The 26,252-nt window shown below is 39.6% G+C and overlaps 1 protein-coding gene across 1 annotated transcript; it reads left to right on the top strand.

The window, feature by feature from the left end:
• The first annotated feature begins 281 nt into the window (after window positions 1–281).
• Window positions 282–25,510, top strand: LOC128491388 (acrosin-like). Its single transcript, XM_053463711.1, has 7 exons — window positions 282–365; window positions 17,028–17,111; window positions 23,557–23,647; window positions 23,907–24,105; window positions 24,477–24,742; window positions 24,981–25,126; window positions 25,286–25,510. Exons 1-7 carry the CDS (start codon window positions 282–284, stop codon window positions 25,508–25,510), a joined length of 1,095 nt encoding a protein of 364 aa, XP_053319686.1.
• The last annotated feature ends 742 nt before the right edge of the window (window positions 25,511–26,252 follow it).

Below are 26,252 nucleotides of genomic sequence, written 5' to 3'. Positions count from 1 at the left end.
GGCGGAGCCAACCTCTTAAAGATACACAAGAATAGATACCCGTGTTTTGGAGGCAAGGTCTTAGTGACGCATGTTTGTGTACTGCCCTGAGATGCAAACACTAGAGACAACGCCGGCAAAATAGACTGTAGACGTCCAGCAGGTCTCTAGTACACGGCGCTGTATCGAAGCAGCCATTTAGTTGGGTGCTCTAAGTACGTTTTGCTCATTGTCGCTACTCCCGTTTTTATAATATCATTATTGTTATTATTGTACTAATAATGATATTATACTCCGTAAAAATGGCCGTGGAAGTAGCGACAATGAGTAAAATGCGCTTGTTCGTACCGCGTTTAGATCTCTGTGGAGCGACATGCGTTATGAAAGTAATGTGAACCGTCAAAGGCGCGACAAAAAAAACGTCCCGCTAGTCTCAGTTCCCTAAAATACGTAAAGTAATAGTATACACTGCAACCACGTGATTCGTCGGGTTACTAGTGTTGGTGTGTTCGCTTTTGGTCCTACGTATGTTCTGTTCATTTTGTTTACGAAATTTCTTGTGTGGAGATGCCCCAAACGAACAGAAGCCTAATAACTACACAGTGAAGGCAGAGTAGATTGTGGAATTCAGGTCTGCTCAATAAAGGGCTCAATCCACTTAAGCTCCTTGATTTCCCTACACAACAGTGAGCTTCTGCTCAAGGACGAGCTTGGCTAACCCTGAATAATGTGTATTTGGTCTCTTCAGAGGTGTGTATTTGGTCTCTTCAGAGGTGTCTATTCACTAATGGGAGAGTTTATAGGAGAGCTGTGGTTTCAATTGCTTGACTTCACAATACACTAGGAAGGGCCAACTGCAGGAAGACCTTGGCTGACTGTAAAATAAGTAATTAAGGGAGAAGGGATGTGGATGCGCCCCACCCAGGCACCAGTGTGGAGAAAGCACAGTTGAAGTCATGTGGCTTGCTTGCTGCAATGTTATTATGGTTGTTGTTATTATTATTATTATTATTATTATTAACCCTTTCATGAAAATGGCCGGTTTTATTTTTTGTACCCTTCGTGACAATGGCTATTTTTACATTTCTCCAGTGCTCGTGTTTAGCGCTAATTTTCTTCTTTCCCATTAACTGAACTCACACAAGTTATATATCTTTTTTTTTCCAGGGCAAGAAGGGCTTTCTTTAGATGTCATTATTTTGATTATTCTGATTTTTACTTGAAAAATCTTTTACTTGTCTATAAAAGCTAATGAAAAAACCTGCTCAATAGATTCTAATATTTGTCCTAGAAATACCCAATGTTTTTATGGGGGTTTTTTTTGCCTTTTTCGGTTTTTTTTATTGGGCGATAAGTACAGGTAGCGTTTTTTCCAAATCTGGTAATTTTGTCTCCATGTGCTATTTTGGGTATCTTTGAAGTAGATACCCAGGTCTGGACTGGGACAAAAAATAAGCCCTTGCATTTAAGACTGAGCAGCCCATTTTTATGAAAAAACATATATATACATACTTGGTCATTCAACATGGGAAGCCTGAAGCCACAATTTAGTGTGACTAATCCTTGAAATAATAACACATTACCTTATCTTTTCCACTAAATGATTTCAGGACCTTCAATGTTTTGTCCCCTGAAGTCACTACAAATTCAGGAGGGCGTTTTATCTCTGGATAAGTAAAAATGAAATAGTTCCTACTGTAAATGAAGTGCCAGGAAACAGATAACCAAACACACACACACCAGGACAGGCTTTTCCACACCATCACCCAGACACACACACACACCAGGACAGGCTCTGCCACACCAACACCCAAACACACACACACCAGCACAGGCTCTGCCACACCGACATCCAAATACACACACACACCAGGACAGGCTCTGCCACACCGACATGCAAACACACACCAGGACAGGCTCTGCCACACCGACACCCAAACACACACACACCAGGACAGGCTCTTCCACACCGACACCCAAACACACAAACCAGGACAGTCTCTGCCACACCGACATCCAAACACACCAGGACAGGCTCTGCCACATCAACACCCAGACACACACACACACACACACCAGGACAGGCTCTGCCACACCAGCACCCATACACACACACCAGGACAGGCTCCGCTATACTGATAACCAAAAACACACAAACAGCAGGACACAGACATCTATACCAGGATGAATTTTCCACACTGCAATGTCATTTATACCCCCCTTAGTGTTTTTGTCCCTTGTGTATTGATGCCTCAGCCAGCACCTTTTTAGAATGGATTAATGTGTTGCCCCCGGACCCTTGTATGATTGCCTCCAGCCAGCACTATTTGTATTAATGCCCCCAGCAAGCCCCTCCCTTTATTATTGATTTATGTGATGGCCCCATCACATAGATGCATTAGACATGCATTTTTAACGACATATTAAATGCACGTAAGTATTTATCTCTTGAAACATGATTTCAAAATAACAGCTGAACAGGCAGTTTCTTTAATATTAGACCCTGCTGCCGATATATATATATATATATATATATATATTAATATCAGACCCTGCTGCCGATATGTATTAATATTAGACCCTGCTGCCCATATATATTAATATTAGCCCCTGCAGACGAAATATATATAAATATTAGACCCTGATGCCGACAGCAGCTATAGATCAACACATTAACACACAAACCCAGCTTTGCATGTATAGATCAATTGAAATTAACTTGTGAACTCCGCACTGAAGGTATAGATCAAATAAACAGAATCCGACATACCAATCCTGTATTTGCAGGTATACAATTATAATGTATGGAAACATAGCATAGCAGATATGGAGCTACAGAATAACCCCAAAAAATTGCTTTGCAGATATAGATCAATTGGAATTCACATAAAAACTCAGCTTCTCGGCCTTGTTGGCTAAGATCAAGTGTAGTACCCGTATGGCCTGGGGGGAGGACACTGATCCTCTTGCCTTAAGCGCACAATCCACTTTGGCGGCCTGTTTTGTACGCTTTTCCCCTTGACCCTTATGGGCTTGGGGTCAAGCAGAATTTTTTTGAATCTGGCTAGGCCAGAAATGGCTAGCCCCTATTTATTTATTTAATCACTCTGTTTTTCACGAGTGCCTATTAATTTGGTTTTTGATTGCACGATATCGAACTTACGGCGAGGCCATCACTATGTTTTTGGACACGTTTTCTGGCACTGCGTTTTTGGACACTGTTTTCTGGCCCCTCTCTCTGTCCAAAAATGGGTCATTCCCTTTGCGGGAGTGACCTGAAGTCTAAAGGAGTCTTCACCTGCATTAAAGGTATGAATAAAACCCCTAAATTACAGGCATAGATCACAGGCTGCACACACCAAAGCCAGCCCAAATTATACATATACAACTTGCCCCAAACAGCCCAGCACGAGTCAACTTTGTCCCCAAACAGCCTGGCCTGTGTCATCTTTGTCCCATAAACACCCTGCCTTTGCCATCTTGGTCCCCATGGCTCCAACACCCTGCTTGTGCAATTTTTGCCTTTCCACAATGATACACACAAACTTTTACAGTCACTCACTAATTCACACTTTCATTCACACAATCATTTATTCTCTCACACATTCACACAAATCATTTACACATATTCATTAATACATTCTGACAAATTCATGAATTCTCTCCCTTATTCAGACAATTCATCCACACCTTAATTCATACTCACTCATTCAGACTTATTTATTCTTACTACCCTCTTTCTCACTATCTACCCCCCCTTTCTCACTATCTAGCCCCTCTCCCTCCCTTACACATTTTCTACCCTCTGTCCCCCTTTCTATCTACCCCCACTGCCTCCCTTATCACTTTCTACCCCCTCTACCTCCCCTACCCACTATCTACCCTCTCCCCCTACCCACTATCTACCCTCTCCCCCACATCTACCCACTATCTACCCTCTCCCCTACCCACTATCTACCCTCTCCCCCTCCCCTACCCACTATCTATCCTCTCCCCCTCCCCTACCCACTATCTACCCTCTCCCCCACCCCTACCCACTATCTACCCTCTCCTCTTCCCTTACCCACTATCTACCCTCTCCACCTCCCCTTCCCACTATCTACCGTACCCACCTACCCACTATCTACCCTCTCCCCCCTCCCTGTAGTTAACTTACCCTGAAGTTCTGCGCTGGGAGTCCTCCGTCACCCTGCTCTGCGGCGGCGCGCACAGCTTCACTGCTGAGCGCCAGAATATGACTTCATATGCCGGCTCTCAGCATGAAATGCCGGCACAGCAACGGAGGTAGAGGCCTCGTGGAGGAGACTGAGGGGCGCCGAGCAGTAGCAGCGTTTCTATTCACGTTACAGCCCAATTACAGTTAGACTGGCCAGGCCCACCGGGCAAATGCCCATGGGCATTTAACATGCCAATATTTTAACTCTTTCCATGCGAGAATTGTTTGAAGATATACTTTTTGGAACTGCACATCGGTGGAAAATTATTTTTACATGTTATCATTTTTTTTATTATTATTAGTATAAAATTTTTTATTTATTTATTTTACTAATCACATCTACAACATTGAAGTTTAGGAGGCAATCGTTGCCTTTCAATGGTAACGCAAATGCTTCAGCTCTCAAGATAATTTGGGTCCAGTGGCTGCCATTAGCAGAATTTACTTATAATAGCCAGTTGCACCAGTTAATAAAAATGTCTCCATTTAACCCATCTGCATTTCCCAATCTTTTTGCAGTAACACATTTACCTCAGGTACCTCACCTGAATGAGGCACCATACAATTATCTCCAAAATGCATATATATAAAATATAAACCTGAAAAGGTTTGCTGATCAACATAGTAACACACCAATGCAAGGATGGGAACAAGATCTGGCTTTCAACAACAAATCTCAAACACTCAAAGAAATAAGGACCGTAATACATGATTTTTTATTTTCAAGAACATTATTTTATTTTGTTTTGTGTCACAGAGTAGTAACAATTACAAGTGCATAGTGATGTAAAAGTACTTTGAGTCCATAGAATATTAATTAAAAGTCCTATTAATGTTGTTACATTTCAACTCTGTTTGAAGTCAAGACTGAGAATGCTTTGACAGACAGTGAAAGCACAACAAAAATATTGATGAGTCACTCAATGGTATCTAGATTGTACCTGTTATATACCCATCTCCTTTTCTTTACTCCCACAGTTTGGCTGTAAGATCTATTAGATAATGGAATATTTTCCTTACTGGGAAGATGTACTTTTTGCATCCCTGTGACAATAGCCTAGTTGTTGCCTCAATGCCATTATGGTAGACATAATGAGGAGGTTGGAGCGACACAGAGGGATGTCAGCATAAGTATGTAGTAAATAACTTTTTTGGACTGGGGACAAAAGCTCTGATTTACCCTCCAAATTGCATACTAATTTGAGAGTGAGATCCACACTTGCATAAAATAACAGACAAGCTACAGTGATGTTCCTTTGATATGCTTTTTGGGCACTAATTTGATAATTCCTCTCTCACCAAATAAACATGTTGAATTTCTTGTTTAAATAGGCAACACACTGAGTTTATATAGAAAGCGTGGAAAGATTACTTAAAATCTGGATTAATTTTGTTGGATCTGGATTAATTTTGTTGGTTTACCCTTCCAACAAAATTCAAAGGCAGATTGTGCCATATACATAATCAGTCAGAGTCTGCATAATCAATGGTGTAATATTTATTGTATATGACTGTGTGATGTATTTGGGGAAAGGTTTGGACTAGGTACATTTAAATGGTCATAAAAACTTCAGTCAGAAAGCAATATGGCTTCTGATTGTTCAAAATGTATCTTGAAGCCTGGCAAAGTAATTAATGACAAGTGGTTACCATGAGTTCCCTATAAATTAAAACATATCGTCAGCAAAATCGGTAATTCTCATCTCATGATCATGAATAGATATGCCTGTATATAAAAGAGAAGATGAGATTTGACAAAGATCTAATGTAATGTTGAATAGTAGAGGGGAAAGCAGTCATCTTTTCCACAGGATGAGGTCAAGTTCTGGTTATTTGTTGAAAATGAAGGCCTGTTTTGTTTATATTTTATGAAGGCACTTGCAAAATTCTGCTGTTCTAGGAGAAAATAAGAAGGAACAGGGCACCTTGTCAAATGCCGTCTCTGCATTAAAGTTAAACAGCAAATATAGCCCCACTAAAGGGTTTAAAGATAACAGGCCTAGGTTTAGCTTGATTTCCCTGTAGTAGTTGACACAACCTGTGCACAATTTCAATGACCAAGAACCAATTTGCTTTTTCCAGTAACTGCCAATGTATGTGAGAGAAAGTCATGTAGATCATGTAGCCTTTCACAGATTCTGGCATTCCTAAAATTTCACCTGCTCCTATTACCTTATACCATTGGAAAGCCTTATACAGTTGGAAAGGTGAGGCGGTTACTTTTCCAACCATATATGTATATATATCTGTAGCTGCTTAGATGCCTGAGATACACGCATCTAAACAGCATGCCCCCATACCTCTTTAACTGACAATTGTCAGTTATTAATAAAGTTGCGCGGTGACATCATCGCGTCATTGCGTGTGACGTCACCGCACGCATCGGGTGGCCCCGGTGATGCCCTTCAGTGTGAAGGGCAGATCGCTGGGGTAGGTGGTGATGGAGATCCACAAGATGCTTGGTTGCACAGGGAGAGGCATTAGTAGCAGGAACAGGGAGGTGATTATGCTGCTTTACAGATCTCTGGTCAGGCCTCACCTATTGTGTACAGTTCAGGAGACCACATCTCCAGAAGGATATTGACACATTGGCTAGGAGAGCTAAAAAAGTGATGTGTTTTGCAGGTAAGAAATTATCAGGAAACATTAAATGATTGAGATCTCAAACTTTTACATAGTAACATAGTAACATAGTTTGTAAGGTTGAAAAAAGACCTAAGTCCATCAAGTTCAACCCTTCTACCTAACCTTCCTATTCTTGATCCAAAAGAAGGCAAAAAAACCCCTAATTAAGCTATTTCGAATTCTGCCATCAGGGGAAAAAAATTCCTTCTTGACTCCAAGAGGCAATCTGATTTCTCCTTGGATCAAGAAGCTCTTAAATATTAATGTTATTCTATTTATATCCCTGTATGTCATGCCTTTCTAAGAAAATATCGAGGCCCCTTTTGAAGGTATCTAATGTATTGGATAACACCACCTCCCTTGGAAGTGAATTCCATACCTATATTAATGATCTTAATATGTATAGCTTGGCAGAGAGAAGGAGGATGGAATAAAAAACATTTAAGTACTTAGGTACAGAGTTGTACAGTGTTAGTCATAGGAAAAGAGAAAGAAATTTGGTAAAGATGATACCTTTTGTTTGCAATAAACTGGCTAACTCCTTGGGACGTACAACTGAAAAAGCACCTACCATCTCTATCATATTCAATGCTTATCAGCAAGACAGCCCAGATCAACCTTTGTTCTATGCAGCTGTCTGATGCCAATCTTATGATGCCTACTCCCCTGCTAGATACTAGCCCTTTCATTCACACCTCCTTTATCATGTCTCTGGATTGACCTGGATTTTTATGAGCCCTGGTTTACAAGCTAAAACAGTTACTGTTGATTATTTTTTATATATTTTAGTGCACAAGCAAAACTTTTTTCTTAAGGCCATTTGAATACAAGTTTTTCCTGCTGCCTGAAATGAACTTGATTAAGTGTTTTTATTTTATTGGCTCTACTTTCCATCTGCCCTAAGTGGAATTACCTTATGTGCTCTCAAATCTTAGCGTGTGCTTAGTGAGGTCTGTCATTTCTGCTTCTTAAGTAGTCATTGAAAGGCTGGAGTTAAAAGTCATGACTATAACTCTAGTATTTACTGCCTGCTAGGGGAAATTTGAAGTTTATTCGGAGTGGGAATGAGGCATCAACAATCGAATATTTTACTTGAAACCATCATGTGACCCCGATATGCTCTTGTCTCTCCTTACCGGTTTTAAAACTGTTTAGAAAGGGCCCTTCCGACTTGGATTGATGCGGTGCAGGAGCATATAGGGGTCACGTGACCCCTATGGTGAAACCAAGGCTGCACGCATAGTGTGTGAGCAACCAGACAGCAAGCTGCAGGAGCGGTAAGAGGTAAGCGGGGGCGGGAGGGGTATGTGTTTGTACATAATATGTACAAATGTGTACTTGTGTGTGAGCATGGAACTGTACTTGTGTGTGTGTAATTGTGTGTGTGTGCGAGCATTCTTGTGTAATTGTGTGTGAGCATGCATATGTAGTTGTTTGTGAGCATGTGTGTGTTAGTATGAGTAAGTTTATGTATTTTGTGTAAGTGTTTACATTTGTTGTATGGCTAAAGAAGGCACAGACAAGTTGTTCACGGGCAATGATGGCACAGACTAGCTTTTGAAGTTGGGGTGATTTACAGTTACATCCCTGCTTGAAACTTACCTACAGTACTGTACAAAAGTAAGTAAAACATTTAGTTTATTTTTATCCTTAAAACAAAATGCAAAGTGCGTGAACAGAAGAAAAACCTAAATCAGATTAATTTTTGGGGTGACCTCATTTTGCCTTCTTTTAGGTACACTTCCACATAGTTTTTAAGGAACTCGACAGGTAGATTGTTCCACACATCTTAGAGAACTAAGCTCAATGTTTCTATGGATTTAGGCAGTCTCAGTTGCCTCTCTCTTGAAACCCCAACAGACTCGATGATGTTCAAGTTAGGGCTCTGTGGGGGGCGTACCATCACTTCCAGGACTGCAGCGCTGCAGGGAATTATCCTCTCTGACAGACGGTGAACGTCTGCTCGATGAACGCAGACAACCCCCCCTGCTGCCAGCACTTTCACCGGCGCTCGGTGACAGACGCCCGGTGGAAGTGCCGGCAGCAGCTGAGGTTACCAGACAGGAGGATCCAGGTCCCCTGCAGCACTGCAGGGATCTGGATCTTAGTCTCATAGTCAGACCTCATTTAAGGTCTGATTAGAAGACGACCTTGATTATAAGACGAGGGGTATTTTTTCTGAAAAAACCCTTGTCTTATAATCGAGCAAATAAGGTATTTTTTACCTTTTTTTATTGTATCCAAGGTGAAATAAGTATGTGTTGTCATTATACACATTATACACATTATACCCGCCTTTCTTTAAATCTTTATATAATGTTAGCTGTCCCTATAAAACTACAAAATGAGTGACATTTTATACACTTAATTTTGCCCTTAAACAACAACATTAGTTTAAATTACCCAAATCAGTTTCTATTTTCAGCTTTTCTTTTAGCAGAAAGATTATTAGTTGTGTTTTGTATGGCATGGGACAAAAGCTAGTGACGTACAAGACAGAAGTCGTTGCATAGTGACAGTAAATCACTGTAATAATATTCTGGCTCCTTGGAATGGAGTGCTGCTGTCTCTTGCAACTTCAAGGGAAGTTTACAACTGGAACTGGTCATGCTTTATTTGTTTTATATGTTTGGTTATAATGCACTATGCATTTAATATACATATATCCAAAGTTGGGGCGCAATGACAAAAAAGGGAGAAAAACATTAAATAGTGTAATATAGTAAATAATAAAAATAGATGTGTAGTGGTGTAAGTACCACTCACAAATAAGGTAGAAATATCGAGCTCATCTGATGATTCATAAAAAAATTCTCTTTAATATCTTCTTAAAACTCTAAAATTAATAACAAAACAGACCGCAATGGTGATTGTAACTCTGATCATGGAGTTTACAGGAAGTCAGATTGCACTTACACTGCCACTCCCTCCCATTTTTTTACATTTTGAAAACTATATTTTTATGCAATTAATGGCGTTTATTCACTCAAGTTGACAGAAAAGTTGTGTCTTAGCTCGTTGAATTTTGTATAAATTATAAAGGCATACATGAAGAGCTTGGGTAGCCCTATATAATGTACAGTTAAATAAGTAAGATTACTTCAAGGTCCCCTCACCCATTGAACTATACATACTATACTATATAGGGCTTTGATGGAACTAGGCTTACTGTACACTTTTGGGGCCATCAGTCCCCAAACCATCACTGTTGCTGCTCCTCTTTCTTAGCTGCCAAGAGCCCTGTTGCTTTGGAGGTCCTGAAGAAGCAATGTAATGCTAGCTCTTTTGCAAGAAGTGAAAAACTAGTCACAACTTAATTAAGGGGTATTCCACTAGGAGAACTGGGTTATCGAGGAAAGCTTTACACAGTGCAGAACAATCTACAAATAAAACAAGATAAACATTCAAAGTTGGTTTCCACGACACATTGGATTATATTAACAAATAAGGTGCAGGCGAAGGGCAGAACAAACAACCAATAGGCATGCACCACTTGTAAACCTTTTTAATGCACAATTATTCACTGAATCTTCACTGAACACAGAGAACCAGAACAGGTAGATGGTTTAACCTTTATTGGAGAAGGCTCCCTTGTGCTTGTTCATCTATAATTCCCTTTATCTGCTTACAAGGACCATTTCATTCATTCTGGCTGGAAAACCAGCTATCGTTGGCCCTTAAACAATGAATTTCTAGACTTCAACTTGACAACTCTCCCTTTAGTGAATAGACCACATTGTGTATTAATAATTTCCTGCAGTTCCACTGTACACAACTATATATGTGTCAGTACATGTACTGGTATATGTAGACACACATTAGTCCTGCTGTTTACATGCATCATATATACCTGTGTATATATAATTCCATATACCCATAAATATTCTATGTTAAAAATGTGTAAAAAGCAGGCTTGCATGATCAATGGAAACTCATGGAAAAAAATATGATATGCTTGGGGGTGAAGTGATAAAAGAATGAAAGGAGATTGTTGTATCACACATCTCCGTCACCAGTTCACAAACTTGACAGCTAGCCTACTGTTAACTCCAAGGAATGGAGCTAACTTTAGTCTCCTCCCTCCCTTTGCATGCTTTAGGATCTACCAAATGTCTAACTGTGTTGGGTTACATGACCCTGCTCAGTGCCCATCTCTACTGGCCCATTTGGTCTCTAAGCAATGTGGGGAATGTCCTTTGGTCAGTCTGTCCCTGGAACGGAGGTATGTGACATCAGAACAACATTGTGCCCACTGTGCCTATTTCACCTATTTTTCCTACCCCAGCACCCCCTGATACAGGCTGGAGTTGCCTGGGCCACCTGGTACTAAAATCGTTCCTGGCTATAAAGCATACCTTCCAATATTTCCAAAGGCCAAAGAGAGACATGGGTAGGGGCACAGAGCCTCCCAGTATACCCTCTCACCCGAGTGGAAGAGTTCTGCTCTTTTGCGGAAGTATGACACCAAGCCAGAAATTCAACTTTTGTAGCATTTCTCAATAACTGCTTTGTTTGTAAGTTCCATAAGGTGTTTTTAATGTACAGTTGCCCAAATATGCACTATATCAAAGTGACCTTTGACTTATACAGAGCCAAAATGATATTTTTCATCCTGCGAGTCAATACCCCTTTTATAAATGTCAATATCTTACTGGCTGCCTGTACGCTTGAGGATTCATTTCAAAATCCTGACTCTTACTTCTAAAGGTCATCATAGCGATTACCCTACTTACATCTCATCACTCATCTCCAAATACACTCCTACCCAGTCTCTCCATTCATCCAATGATACCCATCTGTCCTGTGCTTGGATTTCTAGTTCTCATGCACACTTGAGAGATTTCTCATGGGCTGCCTCACCATCTTGAATGCCCTCCCCTGGCCTGTCTTTCCTACTACATTCGTCCCTTCAAAAAATCCCTTAAGACCCACTTCTTTAAGGACACCTACAAACTTGCGTGTTAATGCCCTTCCTCCCATCTACGGTAGCTCACCTTTTCTAGTCCCTTACCTGCCTTTGGACAATACTTATCCTAATGTGGTTAGTCTATCCCAGTGGCACTTTTATCTCTTGTGTAATACACACTAACTCCCTCTAGATTGTAAGCTCTTGTTTCTCTAAGTAGATTTCTTGTTATTTTTATGTTATATATATATACCACTTGTTTACGATGCTGTGGAATATGATGACCCTATATAAAACAAAAATAATAATCGTATCTTAATGAAGCAGATGAGCAGGGTGAGCTCATTTACTTACTTTTACTATTTGGTATTTTTACCATTATACCATCTGATCAGATGCACTTCACGGTGTGCTTTTAATTAGGTATCTATGAATAGCTTAACTTGCTCTTATATATATATATATATGTATTGCACAGCCTATGAGGAGAAATGTATCCTGACTGAGAGAGAAAGAGAGAGAGAAATGGGACTGATTATATTTTGGACATGTCTTTATCCTAAAGGAAAACTTATGTTTCAAGTGACGATAATGTTTTACTAGTCACTCAGACAATGAGTCATAAAATATATGCATAGGTTCCCATAATGCAACTGCATTGCAGCCATGACTCACAAAGTGTTCCAAAACAAGATCTTTCCTTACTGGAATTGGAGTTAACTAAGCAATACACGAACAATGACTTACGTATGCTGGAATATATTGTTGACGTTATACATGGAAAAAGGATACTAGGCCGTCTGTATGAAAGAGATTGTATGTGATCCAGAATGTATTTATTTGCTTCTGTTAAGGGATCAATGTTTTTAAAATAACAGCAGAGTATTTGCATTTGGAATATAGACGTTGGTTATGTTGTTTATTTAAACCGGATCTGCCCAACATGCTGATATGATTCACAAAAGAGTTTATGTTATACCATACCAACCTCATGAAAGATTTATACAATAGTGCCACAGACTAGAATAATTGGCAAGTAGTTCAGCAAAAGGAATCAAATTATTCGATGTGCTAAATGATTTTCTCCTAAAATAGACACCTGGATTTAACTAATGTAGATGTGTGGTCAAATATTCAGTAAAGACATTGGAAATAGTGACTGCGCCTTTATTATACACAATAGCAGTGTAATACATTTTAACATTAAGCCCTTAAGGGAGAAGGATGTACTATTTTGTCTATACAAAACCAGCCTTTATATTACATCTTAGATCCATTCAATATCGCATCATCCACCAATCATGGATAATTACAGCCATGACTGGTGGCAAGACCACGGCTGCTGACTGCCCGAAGACCCAAGCGGATTAGCAGTAGCCCATAGAGGGCACTTCCGTGCATGTGATTGCTTGATTGCATGTTCCCACCAACGGTGATGTATGTCAACAGTTGACAGTGATTGCTGCCTCTCTCTGCTTCACACTGATCGTGAGGCTGAGAGGCAAGGAAGACAGCTAGGGTGAATACGAAAACATATTTTGTTATAAATTGGTACTTTAATGGGTTTGATCATACTATTATACAGTGATCAGCAGTCATTGTAAAGCTGTCCATTTTTAACTCTAAAGGGCTATTTTTTAAAACTAGGATTGTGGGGGGGCATATTTTACTGCTGATCCATAGATTTTGGGTAAAGATCCATAAAAATAAACTTAAAGAATACAATGGCAAATGGGATCATTCCAAAATGAGGACAAATAAATGAATATTATATACATTATCAGTACTGGCTATATAATTAGTTTAGGCAAAACAGTGATGTTTTTTCAATAAATGTAAGGTTTCATAAAAGAGCCCTACTTGACCTGGAAAAAAAACTATATATAATTATGGGAAATTAAGGGAAATTATGCTTGAAAATAATATGGCAAAAGTGCTATAACCGCTTTGGACTTTACCATATACAGTATATCAACACTCTATATAAAGCTATATTTATGACAAATAAAGACTGGACACTATTCACCAAAGCAGGAGTTGGCAGGACAGTTTGCAAGACATTTGCAGTTCCAACTTACAGACCCCTGTAAATTTTATGTTGCCAAATTTTTTGCCCTATAAAACCATTATTTTACTGATTAAACTATGTATTATACAGGTCCATGTCAGCACTGCTTGCAGGAGACACTTGCCAGGGATGGTTCTACATCATGCATGATGATTTGGGTGACTTGAAACTACAAATCTGCTGCAAACTTTCCAGCAAATTGCTAAGTGTGTAATGCTGGGATAACCTCTTGATACTAAGGAGGTGAAAGGTTCATTAGTCAAGGCAAGAGGTTGCATAAGTCTTTGTAGTCAATGCTAATTCTCTGATTATAGACCAGAACTAAAGAATGTGAAATAAAATGTGATGTTGATTATTGAACAGTACTGTACCATCTTTAGCACTGTACCATCTGTGTACATCTCCCCACCCACATCAAATGCTTTTACAACGTGTGGTTTTACATGGCATTTTAGAAAATCATTCAGTGTATGCCAATGCTTTATACAATGTGACTCTTTTATTTGCATAGTACTGCCAATGCTACAGTTTCCATGATGTGTGTAAAAATATATTTTGTTTCAGCAGTGATTTACACAGAAACTGACTCAGTTATTGCAGGCATTTCAATTCAACTAAAACAAAACATAAATGTAGGTAAAGGATTGTGGTTATTATCATTTTTCAGTATTAGAGTAATCAGATTAAAGGTAAAAAAATAAATATGTTTTACTGTTTTCTTCTGGATATTTGGGCATTGCATTGGCTGGTTCCTGTGGACTGAAAAGGCTAAACCATATTTCGCCTATTGTTATTCTTCTTTAAGTTTTTATCCATCATCATTTTATTCTTAATGTGATTTCTTCATCCAGTATCTTTCACCCTTTTCTTCTTTCCCATGTCTTTTTCTCCTGGGATTTTTAAGCATTTATATTCTAGGCATAAGTCTATTCTGAACATTTGTCTTATAACAGATACCAAATAAGTATTCACAGAATTAAGCTCCAATATTTTCATATGATAAAGCCAACAATAAATCCTTCCTCAATATCTCTGAATGCAATCATATTTTGTTTACCTTTTAAAAGCCTGGGTAGGGACTAAAATGTTGAATTTCTATATCTAACCAAATATAAAAATCAAATTACTTAAGGCAATCAGTCTTTGCAAATCCGTCTCTGGGAAGGTTTTTCAGTGACACTCTGTTCCATCAAGCAGAACCGCATCGGATCACCTTCATTCATTCACTCTCCCCAGCTCTCTCCTCCACCCAGCTCACAGTAAGCAGTCTTATTGGATGGGAGGCTGGTTCCTCCAGCATCCAAAACAAGCATGGGTTGCATGGCTGCTTTGCTAGCATAAAAATCCAAGGACTCTAACAATGCAGTCTAAGAATGCATGTGTGCCAGTAATGTATGCTGATGTGGGTTAATCCTCCCTTTTTAACGGGATCTTTACTTCCTGTTCTGACAATCTTACTCATTAAAATAATTTACAGCAGTAGGCAGGTGGGGTAAGCAAAAGGGAGAATAATGCAAGTGGAGTATTACGTATTGCCTGATTTTACCAAAAACTGTCAACAAGTTTAGAGTCCATTAATTTTAAAACACATGTCTCCAAAACAATAACATTGTTATTGAATTTATTGAAAATTGAGAACAGACATTAAACATTGTATTGTTATATCTAACTATTTAACATTAGAATAAAATAATAAGTACTAAAATGACTCGCTCCTGACCATAACAGATTAAGGTGTCTATGTTGGTCATGTACTTCTGACCTCAATGTTGATCTGACAAACATGATGTACCGTATTGGCTCGGATATAGGCCGCCCCCGTATATAGGCCGCACCCTAAAAGTTTGGTGCTTTTTTAAAGAAAAAGTTTTTTTTCTTTAAAAAAGCACCAAAAAAAACATGCTGCCACTGTCCTCCCCCCCGAGATATGCTGCCACTGTCCTCCCCCCCGAGATATGCTGCCACTGTCCTCCCTCCCCGAGATATGCTACCACTGTCCTCCCCCCCGAGATATGCTGCCACTGTCCTCCCTCCCCGCGATCCGCTGCGCTCCCTCCCCGAGATCCGCTGCCCTCCCTCCCCGAGATCCGCTGCCCTCCCTCCCCGAGATCCGCTGCCGCTGTCCTCCCTCCCCGAGATCCGCTGCCGCTGTCCTCCCTCCCCGCGATACGCTGCCGCTGTCCTCCCTCCCCGCGATACGCTGCCGCTGTCCTCCCTCCCCGCGATACGCTGCCGCTGTCCTCCTCTGCCCCCCCTCCTCGACTTACCGGAGCAGACTCCCGGGTGTCTTCAGGGCCGGCGAGGGACATCTACGCAATACGCGTATGCAACTTCCGGTACCGTTACCGGAAGTTGCATTTGCGTATTGCGTAAATGTCTCCCGCCGGCCCCGCAAGACACCCGGCAGTCTGCTCCGGTAAGTCGGGGGTGGGCAGAGGTAAAACGCTTAGATAACCTCCCGTGCCGGCACCCCCCCCCCGTGGGAAGTGCTGGCAGGGGAGGCTGTCTGAGCGTATCGGGGAGAAGGATGCAGGTCCCCTGCACCGCTGCGGGGGATCTGTATCTTAACCCCGCTGCCTGCCCGGCGCCCGGGACTGCATGTCCTGGGCGTCGGGCGCTAGACCCCGAATATAGGCCGCACCCCCACTTTAAAAACTTAAAGTGGGGGAAAAAAGTGCGGCCTATATTCGAGCCAATACGGTAATTAAACAGCAATTGTGCTGCAATCCACATCCTCTAGAAAGTGATACAAGGTAGTGTACGTATGTATCTTTTATCATATTTCACTTTCATGCAATTAATCATTTTAGCAATTTAAAAAAAGTTGGCATTTAACTGTGTCATGGATTAAAGAATAACTAGGAAGCGCAATGTTTAAACCAAGCAGTGAAGCGCATATATTTTCAGAAATCTGTGTGTGGCAATTATCAGGTCTTATAGAAGCTCTCCAATTCATAGCATTTATCATACCTTAATTCATTTCTCAAAAGCCTACACATCACCCAGCAACTTCTTTATGGGGCCTGGATAAAATGACAATATATAACAATTTTATTGTTGCCTCCATATGGACCATTTCAATACATCTATTTACACTGAAGATAAATAGGTGCTAGGCATCTATAAGGAGCTGTTAGTAATGTCCGTGTAAATGAAAGAATATATCAGATAATTTGTTTTTATCATACAATAATCAACGTACACTAATTATGTTCTACATCATTTGTTTTCAGATAGCCAAGAAATTAGGTTTTCAGTGGAATTTGAACAGCCTGGAGGTTGAAAACTACTGTGCCAATTTCATAAACCATTACGAGGTAATATGTACATAAGAGGTCTGTTAATGCACTTGTAACCTAACTCTATGTTGATATGCCTGTCGCACTCCTGAGAGTCATAGATAAGAGTTTTGAGATAATTAGAAGAAGGTTCTGAACAGGTTTGGTGCCTCTCTGGGAAAGGAGCTATATATAGTTACTGATTTATCAAATTTCTGCACTGCCACAGGACCTCCAACACACATGGTCCTACTGAATATGTTTTTTGAGGTTTTTGCATTATGTTGGAACGTCATGTGAAGTTGTCCATTAACTGATATATGTTCTGATCTTTCACTACAGAATATTTAATTGTAAGAAGAACCATGTATCTGGAAGTCAGAGAGACATATTATTATACTCCAAAGAATACATGAGACATATTCCTGGATGTCAGGGGCGTAACTAGAAACCTCAGGGCCCCGATGCGAGAATCTGTTAAGGGCGCTTCACGCTGAGCGCTGGCATATGACGTCATATGCCGGCGCTCACCAGTGAAGCGCCGGCACCCGAGACAAACGCCTCACGCTCCCAACACTGCACTCTGGGCAGCACTGAGGCAGGCGGCGTCGGCGGCAGCAGCGGCGTCAGCAGCGGCGGGGAGCGGAGGCATCCTGGATTTCTGTCAGTCGGGGGCCCAAGAGTTGCCGAGCGGTCGTTTTCAGCAACCGCTCGGCACCCCTTGGGCCCCCTGCCTGGCAGAACTCCAGGGCCCGGTCGCAGTCGCGACCCCTGTGACCCCGGTAGTTCCGCCACTGCTGGATGTACTAATGGGTGTTAGGAGTGTTCGCTTGCATTATCATCATTTAAAATGTAGGTATGCTTAAAAAAGAGGAGAGAATAGTAAAACGGTACATTATTTCTACTGAGAGGGGATTTGACAGGGAAGAGGCCTTATACAGAAGCTCCTATAATCAGAGAATAGAAAACAGATATGTTTTATGTGGTTTTAAGGCTGTATAAATTGCCACTTACAATGTGACAGGATTAAGTTAATCTGCCCTCTGATCTGGTTACATCAAGACACAGGCACAGTGTATGGCCAAATCTGTAACTTCAATTTCTGTTGACCCAGATTCTTCATTGCTGTTGAAACAGTTAAAACTTTTATTTTCATGGCAATAAGTACTGTATTAACATGCATGGACATAACACTTGTCTCAGGAAAAATGTACATGTTCTGGGAAAAAAAATAAAAATAAAAAAAATAAATAAAGATACAATACAAAATGTAATACAGGGGAGTCTAATTGGTTTGTGCTTTTTTAAGATTTTTTTTAAAAAAAATGCATTTATTGGCTACAAGACGCATCACATTTCATTATAAAATAGTTTCCATTATTAAATTAATTGGCAAGCTGCCTGCATCAGCATTCAAACTGCAGTTAGCTTTCCACACTAATGTAAACTTGCACCTCAAATAAATGTTTTATGCACAAAAAATGCGTCCCTTGTCGATATTTACTAAAGAGCAACACTAGTTTTCAGTAGAAATTTCTCAAGCATCATGGCAATATATTTCCATTGGAGACCTATGCCAGGTGTTTAGTTACATATATGCACAAAAATTAGTAATATGTGAACAAACTTCCTATACCGTCATATACACCTTTGAAGTAGTTGATCACATTACAAATACCATGGTCCCTACTTATCAACTTTGGATTTGAGTACAACATAACATGTGTGCCTGCTATATATTACATTAATAAAGAAAAACGTTTTTAAAGTATATACAGGAGACACATCAACAACCAATGCATTTTATGTATTCCTTCCTAAAGACAAAAAGCAAATTTATATGTATGGCCATGTATGATAGGTACTGGACATAGGCATGTATGGAGTGTAAATTCACAAAAAGCCAGTTAAAACCACACAAAAGGCCTGTGTTATAGTGGGTGCATTTGCCTTTATTTGATAGTCTCTCTGTAATGCAGAACACATTTTTCTCATATCTGATTCAGGGCAACCTCTATGTTTAATGTGGTCTTGAGGAAACCACTGCCCAATTACCACATTTTTTTCTGGTGCAGCCTCCTCTCACTCATCACACCAGATTCATTTCAGCAAATCGTGTGCCCTCCTTCCATCTCAACTACCATTCAGTCCTTTTACAAGCAGGATTCTCCCTAGTGGATTTAAATACTGCTGAACAGATACGAGCTCCTGAGGATTCCAGGGAATCTGGGTAGCTGCCCATTTAGCCCTTCTGTCTTAGACAACCTAGAGGGAGATGCTTACAAACTACTATCTGCCAGTAAACTACAAGACAGCCCTGGCCATTGCAGTCCTATATCCTATGCCTTAGGTGTCCTTGATAAATGTGCCAGGCTTTGTCATTCAAAGTAGTGCTAGAGGGGTAAGCAACAATTTGCAATTCACAAGTGTCTAAAATGGGACAGAACATTGTATGCTCTTTGCATACAGCTAAATGATATATATTATTCTGTACATATATACAGAGGAGCACTTTCCTACCACTTACATGAATAGAATATGCGTACCTGGCTATTACGTAGTATATAATATCCTGTGTCCTTTCCTTTGTTGCATACCCTTTAGGCACATAGAAATATGCCATCCTTAATATTAACCCATTTCAGAATCAAAAGTATGTGTAGACGAACCATCTTTGCTTTCAAATGCTCTCAGCAGTACTCTATAATTGTTGTAAATACGTAAAATAAAGCATTTACAAAAGTCAATTGAGCCATTTCTATTAATAAAGATAATGACGCAACATGCCTGAAACTAGATGATCCCAGAGTGTGCAAATTTAGGTAATGACTATTACGGTAGAGACTATGTGGTAGTGTGGGAAAGTAACTATAGGGTAGGCCAGATATCACTTGATTGGAGAGCTGACAATCACAGGAGGCCGTGATTGTTACACAGGACAGGTAGTCAGACAAAGCGGGGTTAGGTATGCTGAGCAGGTACTCAAAAGATGCTTTGGTACACAAAGTGGGGAGTCGGATGTTGCCAATGTTGGTACACAGAGTAGCTAGTCAAGTAAAAGCCAGGTTTGATGCAGAAGTGGTCAACAGGATACAAAAGGCTAGACAGAGAGGAGTCAAATGAACCAGGCGTCACACATAGCTCAGGAATCAGACATGTCAGGACTACGGGTCAGAAAGCCAACATCTCCAAGACAAACTGAGGATCAGACAAGAGTGGTAAGCTGCAGCTCGGGACATTTAAATGAGTGCTGTCATGGTTTCACCGGTCACGGTGACCCCTAAGGACACATGGGGGTGGATTTGAATTTTTGAGGGAGACCATACGTTGTCCCCTCTTTTGTCTAAGTTGAATGGGCAGGAGATGGCCATTGGGCAAGCTAGCCCTAGCTTGGCTGCCACAAGCAGGTCTCCTGGATAATTTTACAATGCTACGGGCCTTATAGCAGTATTTGCTTTTATAGGTGTATGGCAATTTTTAAGCACCAACAGATGTATGTATTGCTTTATAGTTTAATTAAAGGGAAATTAAATAGTAAATATAGTAGTCTACATGCACGTTGATTGGTTACAGTACGTATGAATACGTTAGGAAAGAAAGCCCATTCCCCATAAAGCTTATATTCTAAGTACTTAAGGAATTTTATATTTGATTTGACTGCAATATTGTAAAAACTGTACATTAGATTAGAATTACAAATTGGTATAACTAATGATTTCTTACAGTGGAATCTATAGGATTCAATCTTTTGAATACTGTGTGTTTTAAGGCTTGTAGCACAATTAACATAGCGTTTCCGTGGATGTGACATGTTTAAATGTTAAAGATTATATTCAGTCCTCTAACTGGGATATTAATAGGTACGTTAGACAGCATAGCAAGGAGACTATTAATAGTATGTCTGGTAATACATTGTAATTGACTTCACAAAAACACAAAGAGTAGATGAAATAACTGCAAGGGGAATGAAGTCTGCCCACATTACTTAGTGATACTTCTCGCTTAGTGCTCTACCGGGCCGACAGGTACAGAGAGTATGAAGGAAATACACATTGCCATTATTTTGGCTTTGATACCACACTGCCCCCGAAAAAATATTCCGATACTGTTACTGATAGAGTAGCATAACATGACAACTATTTGTGTTTTTTAACACAATCACCAATCCATTTGAGATGGATTTTTATTATTTTCAAGTTGCCAGGTGCAACGATAACATTAACTGATGGTCAGCTTCATCTACAGTGACCCCCGATTCCCACAAACTACTGGCTGGATATTGGGGTTTGAGCACCTTTTGCTCTTCGTGATTTTTATATTCTCTACTGTTATACATTTCTTTCAAAGTGCTTATGCCAAGCACACTCATTCTGACGCACACATGTGTGTATATACTGTGTATATATATTTTTACCCGAGTAAATAGTATGTTCTGCTATGAATAACTGAACCAATGTGAGCGGAAATAGGTAGTTATTAAAACTATATTACGTACCATTACAAACGGATATGACCATAACAGAGATAATAATGTACTAGACATCCAAAATGATGTAGAAATGACTTCATATAATATTTATGAGCGAGTATAACATGTATTCCTTTTTAACATTTCCACACCATTTTGGGCATTGGTCAGTATTATTCTGGTGCATGTCCTCTGAAAATAAAGATAATTTAACCTCTACAGTTTCATTGGCTAAGTACTAATTTGATGTGTGGTCTATGAAGATGATGATTCACTTTTTTAAAACAAGCCTGTCATATTGCAGAAGACAAATTTCCTATTAACTCCTAGGATGATGAGAGCATTTCACTAAAACTACTGTTTGGTAAGGTACTGATGACACTCCTAAGCTTAGTTAATGCTACACAATTTGATATCATAATAAAATATCCTAAAAATGGACATCAACCTATGTTACAGATGACTATATGATAACTACATTTTTATAAATAAATAATTTATATAATAATATAATAAAAATAATTTATTTATTATTGTGTTTTGAATGTGTATCATGTATGTATTAAAATGAAAATGTTAAATGCACCTCACTTATATAATTGCTTCTTGTATGGCCTCATTAGTATAGTTGAAAAAAAGGTAAAGTAACTAAACATATACTAATAAAAAACAATATATATTGAACTGATTAATAAAATTCATTAGAACTAAGTGAAATCACTGTCTCATAACTGGGGGGCAGGTTGGCAAATAAAAGGAAATAAAAACAAGAAATGCATTTTTCTCAATCATAGTTTTTTATTAAATATGAAAACATAATTTACATGTGAATTAGAATTTACTAGTAACACTTTTTTTCTTATAGGGTAGTCTTATATTAAGGCTCTGTTTTTTTTTTATAAATTAATATTCAGATTTTAGGGGGTTGTCTTATAATCAGGGTCGCCTTATAATCAAGCAAATACGATATATATATTTGGAATTCATCACATGATATGGCCATACATTGCTTAACCTGCCGCTTCATCACCAAATGAAGTAGTGTCTATGATGAAGCCCAGTGGGCGAAACGCGTTAAGATAAGGACTCCTTTCTTTGTTCTTATGGCTCCTCAAGAGGAACAATGAAGCTCGTTTGAAATTTTATACTCGTGTGGATATATCTCTACCATTACCTTCTGGCATGCGCCACAACTATCTGCTCATGCGGCAGTTATTTCTGTTATTCTTGCCGGAGGGGAACCAGAGCGGCTGCACCTGTGAGAGGTCCCAAACGTTATCATTTTTGCAAGGGTAAGAGATGATTTCACCCATTTGATAAAGCTTTTCCAGATGGGGTAGTAACTGTAATTTCTTAAATGTTAATATTTTCTTTGGTTTTGAAACTGAAGCCCCCATGATTAACAACACACCTTCTCACTGCACGTTCTTGGTAGCAAAAAAATGGCGGTTGAGCCAAATAACGGTTTGCTTACCGGTCATATTTAAACTATTTCATAGGTGATATAATAAGAAGTATAATTATGTACTTCTCTGTTGGATATTCACAAGGCTAAGCATTACTGGCTATACTCTCTGCTTTAAATAGGGTCAAAGGCTATGAACAAAGTTGGGTGACCTCCAAAACACAAAACCAGGCTTTTCCATATTAAATAGTTTTTAATGAAATAACATAAGACAAGGTTGGTCTTCCATTTTCTTGTTTCAATTAATTTCATTAATCACATTTAACGACCATATTTCATTTAACATAAGTATATTAATACTTTGTTATATGCTAGAGAAGCAGTGAATCCATATCTGTTTTAACCCCTTAAGGACAATGGGCGGTCCCTAAACCCATTGAAAACAATGCATTTTGAGCCCGTACAGTTTGTCATTAAGGGGTTAATAATGTACTTTTGTACAGTTATGTGATTTGTATTTATTTATTTATTGTTTTTTCACCCTGCCTCGTCATTTTGCTGTGTTTCACACCTTCATTGTTTTTTGAACTAATAATTGATTCTCCTTGTAGATAGCTTTTCAATGTGGATCTATTAGCATGAAGCTGTTCCTGACTGGTTTTATAATTTGGGTTCTTTTGGTGCCATCTGAGAGCTCAGAAGGTGAGTTTATCGGTTATTACAGATAATTTGGCATCAAAAGCTTTAGGGAGGATATCCGGCAAAGATTGTTACCATTAACTTTACAATTTATGGATGTTTTAAAGTTTTACAGCTCATTCTATTATTATTAACTATTTAACACCCCCTTGTGTATTTAAAACAGGTTAATGTCTATAATTGCCATTTAAAAAAAAACAATTACATTTTACAGTTTACAGTGACACCCTGTTTTTTAAATGAAGTTTTGTTTTTGTTTCAGTCTGTGGAAATAGACCCCTAGCTGACGCTTTCCGTGGCTCCCGCGTGGTGGGGGGAAAGGATGCGGAGCCTGGTACCTGGCCCTGGGCAGTGAGTGTCCAGGAGGACATTGACTATGAGTATTATCATTTATGTGGCGGTGTTGTCCTGAATAATTTGTGGGTTCTCACAGCTGCCCATTGTTTCAAAGATCGCGGCAAGTAAGTAACTTAAATTGTTTTATGGGAGAATATGCAGAGTTAGATGGGTTCAGAAGGTGGTGGCTCTGTGTGTTTTGTGTCACAGCTAATTGAGGTCTTTTAGTAGAAACATTTAACAGAAATCCTTTAATCAGAACCATAGTCATCCATTCTTTAGGAGAACCCATAAGCATGCTTATTTGCTGAATGTCTGCTTACTACACAACTTTGGGGAAACTAAAACCCCTGTTTATATGTCTTACAATAATTAAGCTAATGGAGGCTTGTCCCTTTGTGTCAAAAACAATCATGGCAAACATTTAGGTCAGTATGAGATGTATTAATGCCTGAAAAATTAAATTCACTAATAAAAATTGGTTTGGTTTATTCAGTGACTATCATACTTGGAGACTTGTGTTTGGCGCTAACCAACTTTCAGACATGGGGAAAAAGGTTCAGATCCGAACTATAAGAGACAAGATTCAACACGAGAAATACAACCCAGAAACAGAGCGCAATGACATCACTTTGCTCAGGCTGAGTAAGCCTCTAGCATTTGACGAATACACTCAGCCAGCGTGTCTCCCTGCCAAACAAGCCATTCTGAGCAAAACGGATGACTGCTACATCGCGGGCTGGGGCATCCTTGAAGAAGCCTGTAAGTACAGCTTTAGCCATAGATTTTATACATAAGAATAGGCTTTTTCATTATCCCTTTGTGTGCCCTTGTGGCACCTTTCTGAACCTTGGTAACCCCATTGCAAGCTTTAGGGTATTTTTTACCCCATTGTAAGAGTGAAAGAAGGAGCATGGGGTGGGAAGTGGGATGGGGCCGTGTCTTTATGTTTCTAGAGGGCCCCGATACTTCTGAGGCCAGCCCTGTAACTCTTTTTCAGCCACTGAAACATCGGACATCCTCCAGGAAGCTCCTGTGAATTTAATTCCAGTGGAACGCTGCAACCGTCGAACCTGGTACAATGGAGCTTTGGGCGACTACAACTTGTGTGCCGGATATGAACAGGGTGGTATCGACAGTTGCCAGGTAAGCCCATTTTGTCCTCCTTCCCTTCTAACTCAGTGAGGATACATTGTTGATGTTTTTAACATCCTGGACAGTATTTGTTTCATAAAATTGGGTCAAGGAACAGCTGAGGTTATGGTAATTATTAATAGAAATGCTTTCTTTTTTTGATTCACACAGGGTGACAGTGGAGGACCTTTGATGTGCAAAATAAGCAAAGCTAAGTTCTACACTGTGGTTGGCATAGCTAGCTGGGGCTCCGGCTGTGGCCAGAAGCAAAGCCCTGGAGTTTACACCTCTACCCAGTATTTCCTTGAGTGGATCTCTAAACACATCTACAAGGACAAGAAGCCTGCATCCAAGTCTTTCAAGATGAAGGTTCCAAAAAAATCTGGCCAAAATTAGCTGAGAAATTCAGCAAAGCTGGCATGAAAGCCCATTAATTTCTGGGTGCTCTGGAAGAAGAAGAATCAAATCTGAACCATCTCTTCATCATTATTACATGTCAGCAATATGTAGATTAGAATAAGTAGATCAATAAATACAAATGCATCAAGAAGCCGTGTACTTGTGATGAACAGGCTATACTTAAAGTGTAATTTACATAAAATGTATTGCAGTTTTGTTGATCTTGCCCTCCTTCTGCTAAAACTTAAAATTTATAGAATTATAGCCTAGTTTTTGTTCTTTGATAGTTAAACTCTAACAGAAATGTGCTTAGGAAGTAAGAGCATCATTAAACAATTTAGTCTCAAGAAATTCTAGTCCTCATATAGTGGGGAAATCCCTGATCCCTGATCCCATAAGTTATGGATTCAAAGTATCATACGCTTTATCTGCAGCTCGAAATGAAGCAAAAAAAAGACAATCGGCCTGTTAGCATAGGGGCTTTTAAATAAAAAATAAATCTGCTCGCTTACGTTAAAAATAATAAACTCACACTCATTCAGCAGGTCAGACAGGCTTGCTCAAAGTCCACAATGTGGAATGATGCAGGCGTCCATATGTTGTGTCGGGTCACAAGGACGCTCCAGATCGTTAGGAGTCTGGTTTACAAACCTGCATTAGTTGGATGAACATGGATTTCACATCAAGCAGTAAAGATTGTTGGACAGTCAAATCTACCCACCTTATGTGTTTCATGAGA

Source organism: Spea bombifrons, chromosome 4, assembly GCF_027358695.1.
Source record: "Spea bombifrons isolate aSpeBom1 chromosome 4, aSpeBom1.2.pri, whole genome shotgun sequence".
Lineage (NCBI taxonomy): Eukaryota > Metazoa > Chordata > Amphibia > Anura > Pelobatidae > Spea > Spea bombifrons.
Note: the sequence above shows the minus strand (reverse complement) of the source record. Positions and strands in the feature narration are given on the sequence as shown.

Excerpts from the sequence above, each read along its gene's own strand:
- LOC128491388 (XM_053463711.1), top strand. The coding sequence starts at position 282 with ATGGCCGTGGAAGTAGCGACAATGAGTAAAATGCGCTTGTTCGTACCG. Across the intron at positions 17,112-23,556 it reads ATTTCATAAACCATTACGAG|ATAGCTTTTCAATGTGGATC; the intron begins GTAATATGTACA and ends TTCTCCTTGTAG. Across the intron at positions 23,648-23,906 it reads GCCATCTGAGAGCTCAGAAG|TCTGTGGAAATAGACCCCTA; the intron begins GTGAGTTTATCG and ends TTTTTGTTTCAG.